Below are 21,489 nucleotides of genomic sequence, written 5' to 3' on the forward strand. Positions count from 1 at the left end.
TAATATATTTGTGAATAGGTAGTTCCTAATAAGTCAGCTTTGTTTCATCCGTAGCTCGAGTCTCATCCTTTTCCTTTATTTAATTTTGCATTAAAAGCTAAGCACTGGTAACTCTCAGTGCACATAGAGCACGGGCCGCTGTCACAGATGGAGACGCACAGATGCGAATGCAGATGCGGTGGCTTATCGCGCATCCGACACGAGAGCAGGAGATGCTTCATAATGCAAGTGGCCAATGCTGCGTATACGCAATCTGCTGCAGTCAAGTCTCGAGAAGGATGAGTGTCTGGTGGTGGTGGTGGTGGGGAGGATTCTATGAGTGGCTGGGTAACTGGGGGAGAGATTCTTCCCCGTGTGGAGTGTGGGTGCGTCTGTGAGTTGTCTGTCTTTGCAGCCTGTTTGCATTCAGTGCAGTTCGTGCATTCAGGGTTATGAGCCCCGGCAAGTTGCATGCAACCTCCGAGAAGATAGAGCACGTGCAGTGTAGAGCGTGCTTTTTTTCAGTTTATATACCCCACATCCCCAGCCCCCATACAAAGCGTCACTTTAGACACCTGGCCATGTACCAAGTTGGCCTTTCAACGCCTTCGCCGCTTTGTTGCCGACTTTCGGGCTTTAGTTGCAGCCTGCTGGGGGATCTGCTTAATTAGGCGCACCTGCCAGGGCAGCGGCAAATTAGTAGCAGCCAGGTTGAATGACCTTTGGCACAACAGCTAACGGCCGAAAACAAAAAATGAAATACGGAAAGTAAGGAAAGTAAAGAAAGAAAGGCTGGGCGAGGCGAGGCGAGGTGAGGCTTTAAGCACCAGCCGGCAAACAATGCAACAGAGGTAGGAAACTCGGCAAAAAAAAAGGCGAAGAAAAATCAATTGCATAATGGCGCATGTGTTGCGCAGAACATCAGCAACATCAGCAGTGGCAGTAGCAGCAGCAACACCAGCAGCAGCACAAATTTGCAACTCTTTTTCCATTTGCACGTTGCAAGACAAAAACGTGCAAAAAGAGTAGAAATTCAACCACCACTTCAAGCAGCGATTTTTGCAATATTTTTTGTATATTTTTTTTTAACTGTCGCAGACACACACACTCGCATGTGTGCCGGGTTGTGTGTGTGTGCGTTTGGCAGCTTTTGTTTGCACCCGCATAGGAAGCCATTTAAGTGCGGCTTCTTGAGAAAATTGCAGCCAGAGCGGACACAGAAAGAGACGCAGACAGAGAGAGAGAAAGATGAGGCCCTTCGAGGACGTCACTAACGAGCAACCCCCAAACCACCCAGAACCCCACCCCTTCCATAATTAACAGCAGCAGGAGCCACAGCAACAGACACGGCAACGAGGGCTTAGCTCCCTTGTGGGGCCTATCATTTCCTAGGGAGACAGCTCAAACAAAAAAAAAAAACTGGTAAAAAACAAAACGAGGCACCAGTCTACAGTCCATAGCCACGACTATGAAATACCCGATACTTGCTGGCCATTACAAAAGTCAAGCAGAGGCATTCTTTAGTTGCATCTCTAAAAAGACTGGCTTTTATTTCACTTTCCTTTTTGACTTCACGAATCAATTCAGCGGAACTGTAATACCCCTTTACCTTCCTAGAGTACAGGGTACAAATACCCAAAGGGGGCGATGGCTTACGAGGACGAGGGCGGCTGGAAACCTGGTCGGTGCAAAAGCCTTTGGCTTGTTGGACGACTCAAGCGCCTTAATAGGCTTAGCAGCGAGTCAACTATCAAAACAAGACCGATAAAAGTTGAGCTCCTCCCCGAAGGACCCGCTGCTTGCACCGTGGGTCCAGCATTATGCCTGAAATACGTTCAGCTCTCCGGCGTCTCTATATATACTCCTATATATGCCAGGGCACACACAATGTGCGGTGGGTAAAAACTTTGCCTATATGATATGCTCTCATGCTCCAGATGACGAGCCACGAATGCTTTGTCAACGCATGCCACATGGAATATTCATTGGTGGGTTGTGTTTGGGCTAAGGCGGACGCCGGGGAGTGCGGCGGGGGCGTGCCACAGTTTATGGCACGTTTGTGCCGCAGCCAGCTCTCATTATGTGCCTGCCACCGCAAGTACGTGCCCCGGCCATCCTCTGAAGACCATATAGCTCATACGACCCGTAAGCGGGCCAGGCCATCCGTCAGGAGTCTGATCCCGATTGTGTGAGTCACCACCTTCCTGTCCTGCCTACGAAGCCCTTTTGTTTTGTAATATCCCTTTGATTACAATTTTGTAAATCCTATATTAAGGCTTTGTTACTTATTTTAATCTCCAGTTGTTGAGGTAGTTGGAAAATAATTTTAATAAAAGGATCAGAAAATCTTATATAGCAAGCTTTTGTACTTCATACTATTTATTTTATGTTTTGTCTATGTAAAGTATACATTAGTTATTCATATATTACTTATTAACTAAGGTACTTTACAATGATCACTTTTAAGTTATTCTTTTGTTAATAGATATTGCTTTCTGTAGCTTAAATATATATTGTTTCATTAAATCTAGTTCTTTTATTAGCCATTTTGAAATGCAGCTTAATTAAATTCGCAGAGCTCTCACCCTTTACCCTCCAATAGTTTCCAATTACATCGATTAGTCTGCTTCGCTGTCTATGGATTTGCATTATTAACACTCCCAATCGGCGTAATTTGTTACCAGGTTGGTAGTCTAAGTCCTAATGGAACCCCACCCACCAAGGTCGGCAAACGGGGCGTCCACCCTTTCTACTCCCATTGGGCTGCATCAGCAGACGAGAAAGTTCCAGCGGGGCTGCCACGGCGAGATGTTGCTGATGACAGCAGCAATATCATCGGCAGTAGCAACATCAGACAACAGCAGCAGCAGCAACATCAGCAGCAACTGCCTCTCCCCGGATTTGTTTGCAGTCACTTGCATGTGTCATCATCAGCGGCTGAGATGATGAAGCACAAAATATGCCCAGGCTCGCTCGCAACTAAGCCGACTGACTGCCAGCATCGCTAAAAAAGAAAGAAATTAAAATATAAAAAAAATTCCACAAACACACACATTCCAGGCAAACAGACAAATGAGGACGCCGGCGGTGACATGATAGCCTGTGAACGTCTGACGTCCCTCCTGTGCACTCAACAAAAATAATGCTCTAAATTGTAATGAATAAATCTGCAATTAGAGTTAGAATCTGCATTTCATAGACAGTTTTGATGTACAAATTTTAAATTTTTTAATTTTAAGTAATGCCTCTTAATTGAATTTTAGAAATATAAATCAGTTTTGAATCTACCAAATGGTAGAATTAGAAAAACATAGATTTTGATTGATTTAAAATCAATTTAGCATATAACAACAAAGAACATTTCTCTTCTTTTCTAGTTCTCCTAGATGGTGTAATAATATTTATAATAAACAAAACAATTTAATCCTTAATCCATGACTAAATAGAAATTTATAAATTAATATTTTTTTAGTGCACCGCTGCGTTGGTCTCTGCCGGCTGCTCTGCGACTGATGTTGCTGCTGCACGCGTTGCATTGCTGCTGCTGCTGCTGCTTGTGCTGCTTCTGCCGCCGGTTCTCGGCTATATTTAAACACGCTGCGGGTTGCAACGTCGACTGGCGTGGCACTTCATTTGCTTCCACAACTCATTCATGCTTTGGAGCCCAGACGGCCTGTCAGAGCCGTCTAAGCCGGGGTAAACACTCTCTGCGCGTCCTTCCAAGCCTCCCCTACCCCTTCCATCCCCTCCCTGCCGTGGCGGCCTCATGTGCCTCACCTACTTTCCTGGGCCTGAGCTTCGGGGTGGCTGCAGCGAGAATAAAAAAGAGAAGAATGCAAGGCAAAAAAGTGAAATAAAAAGCTGGCGAAAAAAACCTCCCTCCTGGGTATCGCTTACAACCCCTACTTCGTCCTGCCTTCCCCCCACACCCGTCCGGTTAACGTTAACGTTAGCGTTAATGTTCACGGCGCGGCCTTCCTCGAGGAGTTCGCTCCGCTCCGCTCGGGTCTACTACACACTACTTCACTCTCCTCTGCTCGATTCTCGATTCTCCGGCAGAGGCAGCGCAAAAACTCTGGCCCAGGAGGCCGTGTGGCAAGTGCGGCTGCCACAGTACGCTCGCGTGCTTTGCATACTTTGGTTGCGTTTTTTTACTCCGCTCCCGGTGGCAGCGTGCACTTGCATTTGCATTTGCATTCGATTCGCAGTCTCGCCGTCTCGTGCATTTGGAGGCCTCGCAATCAGCCGGGCAGCAAACTGTTCGCCGTTCGTCGCGTAATTTGCTAGCCATTTTGCGCCTCTGCCCGCTTTCCGCTTTCCGTTTCCGGCTCTGGCGACCCCGCTTCCGGTGGCCATTTTCTCGCGCGTTTTTTTTCCACGGCCATTGTTACGCAGGTGCCGCCAAAAAAGGAGACGGGTGCCCGGGACCACGGCCGGTGACCACGGATCCGATGCCGTAAATCAAACGATTGGCAATTGTGCGTGTGGGTGAACAGGCGGACACTACACAGGGAGAAAAATACTGCTACTACATACTAGGGTACAATTTGTGGACTTAATATTTTCGCTTCCAAGCATGTCTTATTTTAAGTACTTTTTACAAAAGGAATTTACTTATTTATATAATGTTCGTTAATTTCTTATGACTTCCAGTCGAAACCAACTTGTTTTTCATAAATATTTAATATTTAGAAAGTTTTGGAATTGATTTAAATTAAATTATCAATATTTTGAACTATTTACATAGCAAAATCAGGTTTCTGGTAAAGTAAATATGAGTTCCCTAGAAGAATATTGAATAAATTGATTGTATTTATTATTTTAATTAGTAAACTTTTTATAGATATTTTAAAAGATATTGTTTTCTATTGTTTGATTATTTTATTCTAATTAGAAATGTTTAAATTTTGATTTACAAGAGAACGCTAAGAAATCCCTTGAATTTTCTCCGTGTAGTATTTGTCCTGCGGTCGAGTCCCCAACAAGTGGGCAATTGCGATTATGTCCTTGTGGGCAAGGGGCAGTATCGGGCCAATTCCTGGCAAATGAAGTGCCGCCGCAGCATTTGATTATAGGTAGCGTTAGCGACTCCCGAACCGCTTAAATCGCGTGCGAGTGTGTGCTCGGTGTGTGTTTGCATGTCTTGAGTGTTCCGGCAAGGACATTCGGCGCGGCTCACCTATTGATTACGGCCAGCTCACAATGTAAGTAAATTGCGGAATTACCGGCTCGATTTGTTGATTACTCAATCAGCAGTCAATGCCGGATTTCCGCCTGGCGGAATTGCTAATCCATTCCAGGGTTTAATCCTGGCATTGGGGTCATGTTGATGACTGTGATTATTTGCACCAATTAGCATAATGATGTGTCTTAATTGGAAATAATTTCCCCATTTTCTAAAAGAAAACTATTTGTATATAAAGAAGACTTTGGAGACTGTACGAAGTATGTCTTTTTAACTTTTCAAGCAAAAGTCTGCTTAATATACTCTTCAATACTTCAAACTCTACCTTAATTTGAAAGTCTGCTGCTTCTTAAAATGTAAGTAGCACAGTTTAAGTGATGGCATTTTGCACACTTACCGAGATAGGTTCTTCTGGCTCCCTTCATCTCTGGCAGATTCCCTGCTAACTATTTGAATGGGTTTTAGTTCTTTGCCCATTTGTTTGGCGTAGACATACTTGGAGCTGAATGGAGCTGCAGCTGCCTGGAGGCGACTGGCTTCCTCCTTTCAGCAGGACTCATCAGAGCTCCAACCACAATAAAACCGCAGCGAAACCCAAAAAAGAGAAAAATTATGAAAAATAAGACCGATGCTGCAGTCAAGCATTCATGCATTTCACCCGGCTATTCACACTCATTCATCGTGAGATGAGCCGGCCTTAAATTTGCATAACAAGCGACAAAAGTCCCCCGAATCATAATTATGTGCAAACAAACGCGGCAAATGCAATTTCAATTAAAAAAGGGGAAAAAAGTGAAATCGAAGTCGCTGACAAGGGGATGACAAGGGGCTGGCATCCCCACTTGCAGGGCTTCTCGGCAACCGCAATACGCACTGTTTCGCCTGGGAAAGGGAGCGAGTTGAGCTGCGCTGATGCGAAGTGAATGCCGCCGAGTGGCAAGTGCAACAGCAGCAGCAGCAGCAGCAGGAGGAGGAGTAGGAGCGTCAGGTGCACTGACATTGGGCACACGAATGGAGCTGGTTCCCCTTGAAAAGCCTCCTCCCGCCTGTTGACCCCTTCTCGAAACCCATTTCGAGTGACTGCCAGTGCCAGTGCAATTTTGTTGCCAACCTTGAGGACGCCGCTCTGGCAACTCCTGAACGCCTGCTAGTCCAGAGTCACGGTTGCAAGGGGCATCGGCGTCGGGGATTTCCACTCAACCCAGGCCCAGGCGTGGGTTGATTTCCTTTTCGTATGTACCTTGTACCTCTGAGCATCGAGAGTGTATGGGAACAGAGCTGTAAGCTTTAAGTCAGCTTCTTTTTCATTTTCTGACTAAAAAATTTGTTAAAATTAAATGTATATAAATTGCAGAATGTCGAAATTAACAAATTTTAAGCTTTGAACTAATTAAAGTTCAAATAGTTCAAAAACTGTCCTTCCAATATAAAGGGTTGCTACAGAAAATAATCCAGGTTTAAAGAAACCTAACCTAAAAAAGTGTTCTAAATGAAGGTGTACAATTTTATATAGAACATTGCATACTTTTAGACATTAAATAGTTGTACAAATCTTTGTGATTTATCCAACACTCTATTTAGTTGTTAATTTTATTTTAATTATTATGTGCCTTGTTTGGAATAGAAAATAACAGGTAACGTAAAGTCGAAATGCTTACTTGTTGTTTCAAATTTCAGTTGTTTTTCCTTTTATTTTACGTTGGTGTTTTTTTGATTTTTTTTTTCCTGAGCTAGCAATGTCAACATGGCAGTCAGCCAGAAAAGCTTCCAGCTCCGCTTCTCCCTTTGCTCCTGCTCCTGTTTGTGCCCCTCATCATCGCCGTCATCAGTGTGCGCCTTTTTGTGTGCATTGTTGTGCCAAGAGGGTGGCAAGTGGCAAGCACCAGAGGGGGCAGGTTGCAGCGCTCAGTTGCCATTGCAGTTAATTGAAAATACTAAATTTCCACTGTCTAGACGGCAAATTATATGACAATTGTTAGAGCGCGCATGTTTGGCTTTCATATTAAAATTAATTACTCCGGCTGAAATTTTGCATAAAAATTTCTGTGAAAGCCATAAACAATGGGGCCATTGTCGCGCGGGCTTATATTTATCCAAATGCTCGTATGGCGAGTGTTGTTTCTGTTTAATTTCAGGCCAGTGGGCAAGGAGTAGCCATTAATCCCGCTCGAAAAGACTAAGCCTTTGTAATTAGAAAGCGAAGGCGACAATCGAAGGGGTAATTAGGGAAAGCGCGCGCTGCAGATTTGCGACATTTCACACGCTTCAGAGGCCCCGAAAACGGCTCATAATTGCATGATGGCTGGCAGCAGGACAGGATAGACAGGAAATCTCACCGACACAACGCCAAAGGAGGCCAGGAAATTGCGCAAAATTTGCACAATAATTACAAGCGGAAAGCGGGGAACGACCTGGCCCGGACACCTTTTGACGGCCACTGGCCCTCACTCACCTCAGTGCGCACACAAAACAATTATTTGGCACTTAATAAACAATGAAATTGAAAATTTAAGGCGCTTATCGGCGTCAGTTTGCGGCATATGCAAATTTCTGTGCAACATTCATGTAATTACAATGGGCTTGTGGCCCTTAGCCCTTGGCCTGGTCCTTATATTTATATATGGTCCCTATATTATGTACATCCGTCTAGTTATGTAAGGGCTGCCACTGACATTCATTAGCCGGGAGTTGGGCCAAAACGGAGAACGGAGGAGTTGGCCCGGCCAGCTCGTAAATAAACTTTGGCAAGCTGCTTGCAACGGCTGCGTATGCAAAACATCTTCAAAATTGACTTTACTGATTTTGCCCTTTGCATTTTATTATGTGTTTATTATGCTAACAATGTGCCGAAAGTTTTCCGGGGGAGGCGATGCGAAGGATGTGGTTAAATATTTGCAGATGCAGCAGCCTCTGCTAAGGGGGTGTGGCAGAAATAATTCGCAGATTTCATAGTTCAAATCTGAGAGATTTCTATAGTTTATCCTGACTTAGTTGGAATAATTAATGGTCTTGCACAGAAGAAACATGCAATCAATTTCTATGAATTAGTTAAAAATGTATAAAAATAAGATACAGATATAGATTCCTATTAAATTAGAAAACAATATAAATTGCAGCAATTTAAAGTTCGTATTTCTTTAGGGGAATTTTCCCCCTTATCAATTCATATCTTAAATCATTTCAATAACAAAATTGCCTGGGATATCAGATTCCTTGTGCTTAGGTTCCACCCTGCTGACCCTTCCGGCAATTGTGTTCCTTTCATCTTCTAAAAGCCTCATCGTTTTCATCCCCCTGGCCAGAGGTCACTCATACGCCCCATTGTCCGGCCAAAGTCGCCCTGCATTCTGGCATCTTGTCCAGCCATGTGTTTATCAATATGAAAGGTATGCGAGCGAGGCCAAGTCAGGCCGAGTCAATTAGTTGGCTCTCACTTCGGCTGGATCCCTGGATTCATCCTGGATCCCTCCTGGCAGACAAATCCACGGTCTGGAGATGATTCGGGGACGGAGCACGAAGAGCGAAGCACTCCAATCTAGCACACTCAATGACAGCTGCAGCTCTGTGTGAGCAAACTGTAGCCACATTATTTTCATTATGCCATTGTGTATGCCTCCTTGGCCTTTACCTTCGCTTTTGGTGTTTCTCGGGACAATATTTCTGCTGCCAGCAGACATTTGCATTTCATTTTTCGACAGCAAAAATATTTTTACAGCCAAACACACATACACAAACGTGGACAACAAACAGCGGGGGGAGCGGGGTTGGTTTATATGGGCATTGGAAATAGTTAGACGACTTCCTTTTGTCTTTTGTCTGTGACCTGAGGGCGCAGCCAGCCAGGCCGGACCCCTCTCTCTCTCCGGGAGACGCCGATGCCTCCGTCTGCGCCGGTCCATCTGTCATTTTAAGTGGCTTATTCATATGCAAGTGGCTTCCGGGGCTAAGCATATTCAAGTGTTTTAGTGGCTCGTGTACATGACCGAGCATTATCATTAAGTGCTTATAGGCAGGACTCCCATCCCGCCTGTCGGGTGGGGTCGGGTGGTTGAACAATGACTGCTATTAACGCAAATTGATATGCCGGCTCTCCCCCTTCCCGTGAATCCCCTTTTTGCTTGACCCACACCTGTGTCAGGCTTCGGGGAGTGCTGGTCTTAATGGCCGCCGGAAGTTGCCGAAACCGTATTACGCATACGCACTGTGGCTCTTGACAAATGAAACCCCATCACTTTTACCACTCACCCGCAACGGAAAGCCCTTTTAATTAAATTACTTGAATTGTTATTTACCCTTTATAATTTAATAAACTACTTATATTACTTTCTCTCCTTCAGAGTATTCTGCTGCCCCCCTTGCCGCTGCTATGAAGGCAACGTCCAGCAGCTCCTGCAGCAGTGCCGCCAGCAGCTGCAATATTCCGGAGCCTTTGGCCTCGGCGGCGGCCGCTGCCTCTGCCACTCCGTTTGCCACTCGCGTCGGTCAGTGGGGCGAGCACCTCTACCTCGAAGCCCCATCGCCTGAACAAGGTGTCGTTCGCTCCCCTGGATCTGCCCGTGCCCAGCGCAGCCACGTGATACGCGAATGCCAGCGGTGGCACCACCATGCCGCACCACAACATCGTCTGCGAGTGGCTGCGCACCATTGGGTTGGGCCACTACGGGGAGAGCTTCCTGGACAACGGCTACGACGAGCTGGAGATCTGCAAGCAGATCGGCGAGATCGATCTGGATGCCATCGGGGTAGACAATCCCTCGCATCGGGGCAAGCTGCTCAAGAGTGTGCGGATGCTGCGCGAGAAAGGCGCCGCCATTGTCTATGTGCTCATCAATGATCCCAAGGCGCTGAGCAGCAGCAACGAGATCCTGGCCTCCGACTGTGATACGCCGGTGACCATGAAGGAGCTGGAGGCGGTAATGAAACGACACCTCGAGGCCGATGGAATAAGGCTAACAGCGCACCCGTACTCCACGCCGGTGAGTCTATCTGTACCTTAAGTATTATATCCAGGGGTAGCTATAAAGGTTTCACAAAATACACTAAAAATTAAATGTTTTAGTTTCCCGCTAAACTGTTTCCTTTAACTTTTATTTAATGGAAACCATTTTTCTGCTTTTCGCAACATTAAGTTAGTGTTAGCGGGCAAACTCCCCCAACTGTGCCAGCCACTAACCAGGCGATTGCTCTTATCTACGGTCATTTTGTTTAGGGCTGTGGCAATTTGCATGCTGCCACCACAGGAGACAGGACGTGAGCCAAAGGGGTTGCACGATGGTGCACGATGGTGGGGCTGCTTGCAGGGGATGCAACGTGTGACAGTCGTTCGGGGAGCTGGCGCTGTGTGCGCTCTAATGTGAAATTAACACGATTTTAATTTAGTTAAACCGAGTGGCCAACCAGCGAGGCCCCGCTGGGCCACCTCAAAGGCGCCTCCGTCGCCCTGCCATGTCCCAGCCGTTTTGTTTATTTTATTATATGCATGTTGGTCCCTGGCCGAGAAAATGATTTTGCATTGCGTTAATTTTGTTTATTTTTGCGCGTATTTTTTGGTCACTGCTGCTGGCTTAGAGATAAAGCTGTGCATTGTGGTTATGCTGCGGGAAAAGGGGAAAGGGGCGCCATTAAATGATCGGGCCAGCAAATTGGTAGAGCCAGTAAAGGACCTAGGTTTGAATACAGTGGGTAGAAACATGCATAGATATAATGAACCAAAGAGAAAGATTTCATGCTTAATGGAACTGTGTTCGTTTTCTTATATATACTTTTGACTTACTTGTATTTTTCATAGAAAATATATAGACCTATTTCTCGTCTCTCACACCACTGTTTCGAAATGAAAGAACTGCATATTGAAAGGCACTTGGCAGCCTCGTTTGCGGTGATGACTTCTGCCGCCTTTGTCCACATTTTGTTGGGCGTGTGCATCCGAAAACATGTCAGTGGTTCAGGGCCGCCTGCATTCCGCCAAAGAAATGCAATCCAATGCAATGCAAATAGCTGCCGAGCTACATATATTTTTTAAAGCCATTTCCAGGGCCCAGAGGCAGAGGTGTGTGGGCGTGGCAGTCGTGCCTAGTGAGCACGAATATGCGGAGTGTTGATGGTTTGCCAGACACACGTCAGATGTGTCGATGCAGACTGCTTAGTATGCAGATCCAATCCAGATGCTTCTGCTGAGAACTGTGAGAAAATAGAACAAAGAAATCTTGTAGTGCAATTTTTTGACTTGAAATATTGGTAAAAGGATCCTGGCTTATGTAGAATGCAGATGCAATAATGCACTTTTTCTAGGTGTATTTTCAGACCCTTTTCAGTCCCAAATAGCAGACTCCCTCGTTGCTATGTGGGAAAACTTAATCATAGCCTTGTCATGTGCCTCTGCCGTTTTGCATTCTAATTAGCGCCAATTGCTACATTTTTCTCCTGGAGCTCTGTACTTGCTCCGTACTTGGCATAGTTTGTGCTCCGAGAAGTGATTAAATATTTACGATTGTTGTTTTTGCGGTGCGAATCGAGATGGAGCTTTAATGGAATTGAATCACAGGCAAAGGCAAAGGCAATGGCAAAGAAGGGTTCCTGCCAAGGGAATGACTGCTGGTTAGACTGAGACTTGTTGGCTTCTGGGCTATCCTTTTCACCCCTCACCCCTCTGCCTCGTCGCGCTGTCTGGGGCAACTTCAACTAATTGCACTTTGCGCTGATGAGACAGACATCCCTCTGGGTGTGTGCAAGGGGCTGTGTGTCTAACTGACTGACAGCTGCAGACAAGTTGCATTTCAGCACAAATGTTTGCATGTGCATTACATGAATGCGACGCTAAATGAATTTGCCAAGCTCAAGGGTTTGCGGGGGCTCTAGTTCTGCGAACTCGAGGCGAGTCGCGTCGCGTCGAGTTGAGTTGAGGATGCAGGTGCAGACACCGATGCAGATACGGGATACGGATGCAGACGCGGATGCGGATGTGGATGTGGATGCAGACGCAGATGGAGCAGCACAAAGGAGCACGATGCTGCCGCTTCAGTGACCGCTTTGAATGTCAAACAGGACACATTTAAGTGGCAGCCTCACGCTAATTACCGGAAGATATTAACACTTGTGCGTCTGCCTGGCTAACTCTCCTCCGCCTCGCTTGTAGGGGTAAAAGCTGCTTTTGACCCTGGCCTCAGTGGATTCCAGCTTCCAAGACTCCTCGGCAGGATCTTGGCTGCCTCCGTGTGCGTATCTCATCTACTTCACACACAGAATGTGGGTCTGCGAGTGCGTAAGCGAGAGTGAATGAATTTCAAATTAGTTAACACAAGCTTACCCACAATAAATGTATATTCTTTCCATATAAATGAACTTATTTTCTCAATTAGTTCACTTTTTCATTTAAATTAAATAATTGCTTAGTGAGTTCTCAGAATTATCGTGATTAATTTACTCATGTACATGTACATTCACAGGAGGGCAAGAGGGGCTACCTGGAGGGCCTGGCCGCCCACTACAGCAAGCAGATCAACATGCCCTACGAGGACGTGCTGGACGCCATCGAGCAGGTGCGCCTGTCCAAGTGGAAGGAGCGCCACGTGCGCATCTCCACGGGCCACACGCTCACCCGCCGGATGGCCGGACCGAGTTCTAGCGGATTGGTCGGCTCCTCGGTGATGCCGACCAGCCACAGCCAGCCGTTGTATGTGCCCGGCAAGTACTTGGTAAGCGGATGCGGCGACCTCTGACCTCTGGCTTTTACGGCCAGAGAGGCTTTTACGACCTCCAGCTAATCAGACTCTAATTCATTTTCGTTACGTTTCGTTTATTATGCAGGCTCATGTGAGCGTTTTTATGTGTGTGCCTACACAGAGAGAAATTTATTAATGCAGTTGTTACTAGTTAGTATATCTTAAGTCCAGTGATATAATGCGATGAAACTAAGAGGTTGCCCGGAATCTTTAATATATCATAACTTGGGTTTAAATTAAGTTGAAGTTTGAAAGTAATTGTAATGTTTACAAAGAATGCAGGGAGCATTTAAAGGACATTCCAATTCAAACTAAATTTATTGCTATTATTTACCCATTTCCGAACAATGTAAGCACAAGATGTACCTTGCATTATTTTAAAGAACTTTAAATGCCAAAAGCAACATTAGATTCTTTATTTAAGTTCAACATAAACCAAGAAATGTGTTCCTGAGAACATGAAAAATCCGAGCACTTATTAAACCAATATCCAATATTGTTTTTCCCTGGCCACATGCAGCCTTCCAGCTGCCTGTCGAACCGCGAGGAGAACGAGATCTACAGCTACACGCAGAACGATTTGGCCAATAGGATGGCCCGCAATGCCATCGACTCGAAGTCGGCTCTGAATCTGAACGGGATGCAGCACAGCTATCCGGGAGCGCGCACCAATTTCTTTTACGACTTCTCGGCAACAGGTGAGGAGCGTGGGGCCAAGAGCGGCTAAAAGAGACAGTTTGTCGGCTGTTTGGCTTTTATGGCTTTTAATTCAATTAAATTGGTTTGCGCTTAAACTTTGACTGTCTGGTTAATCAAATGACTGTCTGTTTGATTCTTGGTTTGATTGTTCGCCTCGCTGCCCCGCACTGAATCTGTGTATCTGTGTCTGTACATGTATCTGGCTGCGGATGTGCATTGGATCTGGATCTGATTGGCTGAACGTAAACCCCGCAGAGGGCCGGAACAAGCACAAGCAGCGGAGAACGGTCTTTGCCAGGTTCCTGCACGGTCTCCGGCAGAGCGGTGATGAGCTGAACGCCACGGAGGGAATGCAGCTGAAGGTGAGTCGGAGGTCGCAAATTGGGTGCCACTTGGAGCGGATGTGGACCTTTTATTGGCAAACCATTTCGTCATTTCCGGTTTCGCAACAATGTTTATTGCCCACTTTTAGGCTTTTTGTGCTGTGTTTGTGTGGGCTCATATAAAAAACTTTTGCCAAGACCCATGATAAGAGAAATTAAAGGAAAGGTCGGAAAAGCTGAGAAAATGTCAGCCAAAAATTAGAAAAAAAAAGTTAATGCCATTTGGGAGCTTAACAATTACTAAGAGGAGGTATATAATAAATATTCTTCTTGGAAGATATTGCTATTAATTTAGGGATATTTAAAGGAGTTTTTATTTTATTTCTTTACATTTATTTTTTGTATAGTGATAATATTCAGACATTATTAAATTCCATCTAGTCAGCCCATCTGACATTCCAGTTCAGCGTCATATAGTCGCAGACATTTTCATTAGCTGAGCATTTGACACTCCCTGAGCTGCTTTAGAATTATGAAAATGGAAAGAGTTTTCGCATTTTGGTCGCAGTTTAATTTCCCGCTCCCTATTCTAAACTGGAGGAAAGCCCGACCCACCTCCGCCTTCGCGCGCTCTCTCTCTCTCTCCCTTGTGGAAAGCCATGAAAAGTTCCATAATTTGGAGGCAACTTCAAAGCATTTCCTTGCCGCATTCAAAACAAAACAAAAACTTTGCCAATGCCCGCCGACCACAGCTCTGTTTAATGTCGAATTTTTGCCCTGGACAAGTTTGTTTTCGGGAAGCCGAAGAGCGAGGCTGGGACTACTTATAAAATTAAATTAAAATATAAAAACCGCGTAAACCTACAAATAACAACGATGGCCGCAGCAACAACAACAGCAGTAACTAGAAAAGTTCGCGTTCTGGGAAAATTGAAGGGGCGGAGGGGCGGAGGAGGCGGTTCGCTGGAAAACTTTATCAAGGCTAAGCCGATAAAAGGCAATTACCGTTAATTGCGTTGACTTGCGACGAACGAGCGGCGGTCCAGACCAGACAATGACAACACACAGCCGGAGCAAAGAGCACAGAGGGCCGGAGGAGTCCAAGGGTCGGGAGCGCAGAGTTCGGGGATTCAGTAGTCAGGGTCCTGGCACAAGGACATGTGCCGGATGCAAATGGCAGACTCCGAGATATGAACTGTCAATGGGGGCGAATGGTGGCCTGTGGTGGTACAAAGTCCAAGTGCCAGATACAAATGCAATGCAAAGTGGGTTGTAGGATGTACTAATAGAAAATTTCGGTGAGTTCTAGTTTTAAATTGGGGAAGAACTAGAAAAAATTATTTACAGTATCTACTTCAGGGATCTTTTTTCAACCATAAAGGGAAATTTCTAGAAGTTTGGTTAGTACAAGGAAAAGCCAAAAGTTAATTATGAAAAAAGTACATGTTCAATTGAAGTATAAATATTGTAACAAATATAAATTCTAAATACTTATAAAAGCACCTTAAGAGATGTTATTTATCCGGTCTTGGTTTTACTATTGGTTTCATTAAATAAATCATGAATTTTCTCAATAATCTCAAAATATTTTTCTGAGTGCATCAAAAACTGAAAACTTCGGCGAAAAACAGAGGAAGGAATATGGGAGCGAGAACGCCAATCGCATTTTCGAGGACCTGAGGAGCACGTTTCTGATGCTCCACGTTTCCCTGGTCATTTGCACCTTGGCGCTATTCGGCTTTGCTGCGGTTGTTATTCCGGATGTGGAAGGTGGCATGAGGATGAAGGTGGGGACCTGGACCCGGAGATGGAGGGATCTGTCAGAGCTACCTACCTACACACGATTGTCCTTTTTCCGTTCGCATTTGTTTTTATTATTTCAGGCGTGCCAAAGTGTTTTGTTTTGTGTGTCCATGGCCGTGCACTTTTCCATTTCCCTCAGATTTCCTTGTTTCATTTTTATTTTTTTCTCTTATTTTGGGTTTTCCGTGTATTTTTTGGGGCCCTCTTTGGTCCGGCGAGAGTTTATAACTTTTCGTGTTTTACGGTTGTTGTCCGGTTTTTCTTTGTGCGCGCCGTGTGCCCGCGTGCCCGCTCCTTGGCCGGCTGTTCATTTAATATTTAAGCACAATTTGCCGCTGCCGAGGACCCGACTGCTGCAGATTGTTGTCCACTCCGGCTTTTCCCGGCTCCAGTTGCGAGTTTTGCGGTCAATTTTGAAAATGACTTGTGCTAAGCACTGGCGACAATTGTGCTTCGTGTTGGGGACAACTTCTTTTGTGTGTGCGGCGTGTCCTCTGGCACTCATTACCTTTCTTTGCCTGCTCCGGCCCCAGCTCCAGCTCCTCTTCCCCAGTCAAAGGTCACCCAGAGAGCGTGTGGTGTTCCAGCTCCTAAGCTTGTCCCGGTCTATGGCTCTCATTATGCGGTCTGCTACGGAAACTCTTCGTTCTCCGCTCCGGGGACAGAAGGAGAAGGAGCCTCTGGCGCTGCTGGCCTTTCATTATACTCATTCGGCAGCCCGCCGCTTTTCATTTGGCATTTCCATTTCCATCCCGAAGTCCTGGCTGCTGCGGTTGTTGTTTTGAGGTGTCGATTTGTTGGGTCTGGCTCGAGTTAATGAAGTAATCATGGGTGGGCGCAATATGGCCGAGACGGAGTGGCAGCCTGCCCAGGACTTGAATTTATTCCACCTTGGAGTGTACTATATTTTGTTTTATGTTGCAGACCAACGAACGCCTGAGGAACTGCAGCACGATGAAGCGACCGGAGCCCCACCAGGACTTCGAGAAGACCATACAGAGAGTAAATATAAGATAATCTAGGAGAGTAATTCAAGGATAACTATTAAACTATTTCTCCGTACAGCTCAAGACACAGAAGGCGGCCCAGAAGAAGCCGGCCAGCGCTCCCCTGGAGATGGCTCTGCACGAGCGGAACAAGAGCGAGGTGGCCCACACGCACGTCAACGAAATTCCGCTGAACAACTATACGAAGCATCCCTAGGACACGGCCCTCGGCAGCGCAGCTGCTTAGGATCAGGATACACTCAAACTCACATTAATCAATCGTTGAATCAATCATTCTTCTCAATCAGGTGATACGCAATGTTAAGAGAGACGGGAGACGGGACACGGGATCATAATCATAATAGGATGAGGCTAAATAAGAAAATATAGCAGGACAACGAAACATTATCGAAGCACTCACAACCTAACAATAGAATGAGAATTAGGCATAGGAATAATATTTGCAGGCGTTGAGTTCAACTTACCCATAGGACTAATTGACGGACCCTACCTGATCAGCACCTGAACCCACTGTATAGACACCTGACCATTAATGAACAGTAAGCCTAGTCTAAGCAGCACTTCCGCCCTCCCCTTAAGCCACTGCCCACAGGCGACACAGAGAAAAATAACTGCGAACTTGGTTTACTTTCAAAACGAAAACCTTTTGGGAATGCTTTAGAAATCACTAGGGATTCAAAGACCTTAGGAAGGTGTCTGAAGTTAAGAAATAAATAGTAAAAAATACATACATTAAGTTCGGTTCCTAGGAAATTTCATTGAATATACGATTTTGTTTTATTAGTTTTGTGATTTCCGGAGCACCTTTTTGTTTGTTTATATTTTATTTTTTCAATGTACTTAAATTAATCCATATTTAATGAAAAAGATAATGAAAACCTTAAAAATAGTGAAAAACAAGAATCGTAATAATATTGCAATAGAAGAAAATGTTCATAAAATCCTTACATATGTTTATATTTATTGTTTATATTTTATTTTTTCAATGAACTTAAATTAATCCATATTTAATGAAAAAGATAATGAAAACCTTAAAAATAGTGAAATACAAGAATCGTAATAATATTGCAATAGAAGAAAATGTTCATAAAATCCCTATATGCATTCTTTTTAGGTTATTTGAATTAGTTTCATCAGGACTATTCATTGAGTCAAATATGTAATCACTATTTCGACCACTTGCGATTACTTCTCCAGTTTAAAGATATGCTCCATATCGAAAAAAAACCCAATTTCCAGATAAGTCTTTCTCTCTGTGTACGCACCACCATCCCCAACCGAACCAAATTCAATCTCGAAATGCTCTTGCCCCGAAGTCGAATCGACAATTATTTGGACACCCCGAGAAAGCCGCCGCAGAGCCAAACAGCAGCAACAGTCTGCGAATGCATCGACAACTGGCCGGGGGGAGAATGTTGACAAAACGCAAAAATCCAACAAGCTTTACGCTAAATCAACACGCACACTCGCACACAGTTGCAGGCTGGCAAACTTGTGCTCTAACCGCAGACGTTGCACAGACTCACCGACACAGGGACAGACAGGATACGGATTCGGCTCCGGCATTTCCGTTTCAACTTGGCACTGCATCGATTTTGGTCTATGGTTTTTCGGGGCCTGCAGCTGCGGGCCAACCTGGAGCAGGAGCTAAGGCCAGAGCCGGAGCTGGAGCTGGAGACGGAATGTGGCAGTGGCTGCTCTGCCATTTGCCTTTTTTGCATTTTAATTGCATGTTGCGCCCGAAAGTATGCAACTTGTCCAGCCCGCATGTGTGTGCGTAGCTGTGCAACTCTGTTTTTGCAATGTGTGCCTGTGTGTGTGACAGTGATGGGAAATGTTAGGTAGTACTACTTGCATTATTTATAAAATAATGAAAAATATATAAAAGAATCGCCAATAAAAGTATTGAAAGATTAGGATAACTAAAACTAAATTAAAAGAAAAATTTTCGCTAAATATGGTACTTTAAAAATGTCATAAAATACATTTGGAAACCTTTTTAAAGTTTTAAGAACTCAGTGAGTTCGGAAGCATCCAAGCAAATACTTAAATAATCAAGATTGAAACTTTAATTGTTTTATTTTGCCGTACATAGTATTGTTGTACTTCATTTTAAATAGGCATTATATATAAATGTTGTGTTAATGAGTTCCAAATTTTGTAAGACTTTATTTTCTGCTTCAAACCAACAATTAGTTTAAAGGACATTTCATTACACACCTTGTTCCCTGAAAAATACAAAGATACCAACTTTCCCATCACTGTTTTGTGACAGCAAAGGCGATTTGCATTTTTGAGCCGGCCAAAGGCATTCGAAATTCGTTTTTAATTTTGTTTGCTCTCTGGCCGAAAGGCATCCCGATGGTCGATGGCCATTTGCTCGCGGTTGTCTTTGCCCATCCCCCGCCCCTCACGGGTGAGAGAGACATCCGGGAAAAGTTCTGGGCATTTCGGGGCTGCAGCTGCGTTTATTATTAAATGTCTGCGGCGTCGCGTTGAGCTGCCAGAAAATTGAAACATTTAGCGGCTACGTGAGAGTGCGTTTGCCAAGGGATCGGCCGCCATTTTGAGGCCCGTTTCCGGTTCCGCCTGTCGCCGAAACTGCAATTAGCTTAAGCACTTGTTTCCCCCGGCCCCCGGCCACCATCCTTCCGCCACCCCGCTTAAAACTCACCGAAAAGTTTCAAGAGCTGCCATGGCAGCCATTTAATATTTTATGGAATTTTTTGTTCGATTTGCTTCGAGCGTGCGTTAACGTGCAATTAACTCTGCCAGGCCTCGATGATCGTTTTATTTAAATTTAATTAAATGCAGCACAGAACAGAGAATCCGGCCAACCAACCAGCAATCAGTAACCAGCAACCAGCCACCAGCAACCAGCAATAGTGAAAAATAGTATAGACAAACAAACAAACAAATGCAAACAGTGAAAAAAGGTGAAATTAAATATAGGCAAAGTGAAAACAAAGCAACAAACTCTGGACGGGCAGTCAAGTGTAAAATTGTGCGCCAGCTTAATATACATATAATTGTTAAATTACCAATACATAGGCATATACGGATACCGATACATACATACATATAGAGACAGCTTTCCTTCCATACAGAGGCACGCATCCAGTCAAATGGCCAAAAACAATAAGAGCAATCAGCCGAAATAGACCGGCAATTAAAGCGTAAACTGTAAAATACAAAGTCAAACTCGGCCCGGCACGCTCGCTTTAATTTGGACAAATAATAAAAACTGATTGAGAAGTGCACACAGATCCCACACATGGTAACCTAACAATAACAATAATAATAATAATAATGTTAAGAATAGCCATGGCATTTATGCCAATCAAGCGATGGCATACGTTGGGACATCCGAGATGTCCAGGACAATTAATTTATGCGGAAGCGCAATCATAATTTAAATTAGGACGGCCCGAGTGAGCCGTAAATCAATAGGCAATAGACTTATTGACACAGATCTGGGACGGGGCAATCAGAGGAGATGTCATAGTTTACAAACATGGTCAGGAGCAGACACTCACTTGGCCCACAACAAATCACAATAAGCGGAGTCTGCAATCTGAGACTTTCGGAGAGGACCGACAGGCGTATAGGGTTATATATTTATTAGTTTGCTATCGATACACAAGAATATAGGCCAACAAATATATACACGCTATATATATCGACATTTAGCCACATACGAATATTTACAATAAAATTTCAATTTACATACGTAAGTGTTTAAGCAAAAGGCCAAAGCATTTCAAATGCAAATGGAACACGGCAGAAAAAAACGGGAAAAACGGCAAAAAAGTACGCAAATTGATTGCCAAAATAAATAAATGAATAAAAAATATTTATGAGAATAGAGAACGCGTGAGAGCGTGTCAGAATTACCCGACTTTATGCATACATAGTGAATAAATATATTTACAAACGCATATGTATAGTTATATTTATATAACTATACACACACACGCAGACCCCTAGAATGTAAAGTGTTTAAAGCAAATATTTAGCCAACGTATGCCCCGAATGTTTTGCAATTGTAATCAAAACAATATACAAAAATACAAAATTGGCAGAGTCGGAAAAAGAGTAGGCAAATTTGCATACGTTATGAATCCAATATTTTTAAAGTTCAGTTCTCATAGCAATAAAGAGTTTTCCCAAAATGTACAGCCTCCCGCCAGGAGTTTCTTATTTCCACGAAGGACCTTGGGTGGGTGTGGTGCAAATGCAGGTGATGGCTTCCATCAATGTCTCCGTCCTCTCACGTGCTCCTCTGGCGGATGATTGATGGTTGCTCCGACGCTTCCCGCAAGCCGAGATTGCTCTAAGCCACCTCCTCCCCCTGTTCCTCCTCCTCCCCTGCCTGCTGGGGAAATCACAGGAAGTGGAGTAACCAAGACTCACGGGTCACAACGGAATATATCGGCGAACTGAAACTTAAGGCAGTTGGTGAGGCTGGGAGGAGGATTCGTGTGGTGTCTAATAGCTGAGATAAATTCTGGGAAATAAGTCTTTTAGTGATTTGATAATAACGCTGTCTTGTCGCAAATGCTTCCATAAAGATACTTTTTATGGGACCTTAGCACTGGCGTTTAATAAAGTCCAAAGATTGCGCTCTTTGTGTTTTATGTTATTACCTTACTTATACTTTATTACTTTATTACTCAACTCTCATTAATGCTAATAATTTGAGAAAATAATTTGGGTTTGCAGGTCTGACGACCATATTCTATATACTCAATCTATCCTCTGTGTCACTACAA

At 44.5% G+C, this 21,489-nt stretch overlaps 1 protein-coding gene across 1 annotated transcript; it reads left to right on the plus strand.

Moving 5' to 3' along the window:
* The first annotated feature begins 1,875 nt into the window (after positions 1–1,875).
* LOC110188060 (uncharacterized) lies at positions 1,876–20,893 on the plus strand. Its single transcript, XM_086829887.1, has 7 exons — positions 1,876–5,183; positions 9,502–10,140; positions 12,610–12,858; positions 13,406–13,583; positions 13,840–13,946; positions 16,635–16,712; positions 16,776–20,893. Exons 2-7 carry the CDS (start codon positions 9,769–9,771, stop codon positions 16,911–16,913), a joined length of 1,122 nt encoding a protein of 373 aa, XP_086686013.1. The 5' UTR covers positions 1,876–5,183; positions 9,502–9,768; the 3' UTR covers positions 16,914–20,893.
* The last annotated feature ends 596 nt before the right edge of the window (positions 20,894–21,489 follow it).

This window comes from Drosophila serrata, unplaced genomic scaffold (assembly GCF_035046125.1).
Source record: "Drosophila serrata isolate PLE 108 unplaced genomic scaffold, ASM3504612v1 contig_228, whole genome shotgun sequence".
Lineage (NCBI taxonomy): Eukaryota > Metazoa > Arthropoda > Insecta > Diptera > Drosophilidae > Drosophila > Drosophila serrata.

What these genes read in the sequence shown, in the direction of transcription:
- LOC110188060 (XM_086829887.1), top strand. Translation starts at nt 9,769, where the DNA reads ATGCCGCACCACAACATCGTCTGCGAGTGGCTGCGCACCATTGGGTTG. An exon ending in TTACGACTTCTCGGCAACAG is followed by an intron (nt 13,584 to 13,839) that starts GTGAGGAGCGTG and finishes TAAACCCCGCAG; the next exon opens with AGGGCCGGAACAAGCACAAG. An exon ending in CGGAGGGAATGCAGCTGAAG is followed by an intron (nt 13,947 to 16,634) that starts GTGAGTCGGAGG and finishes TTTATGTTGCAG; the next exon opens with ACCAACGAACGCCTGAGGAA.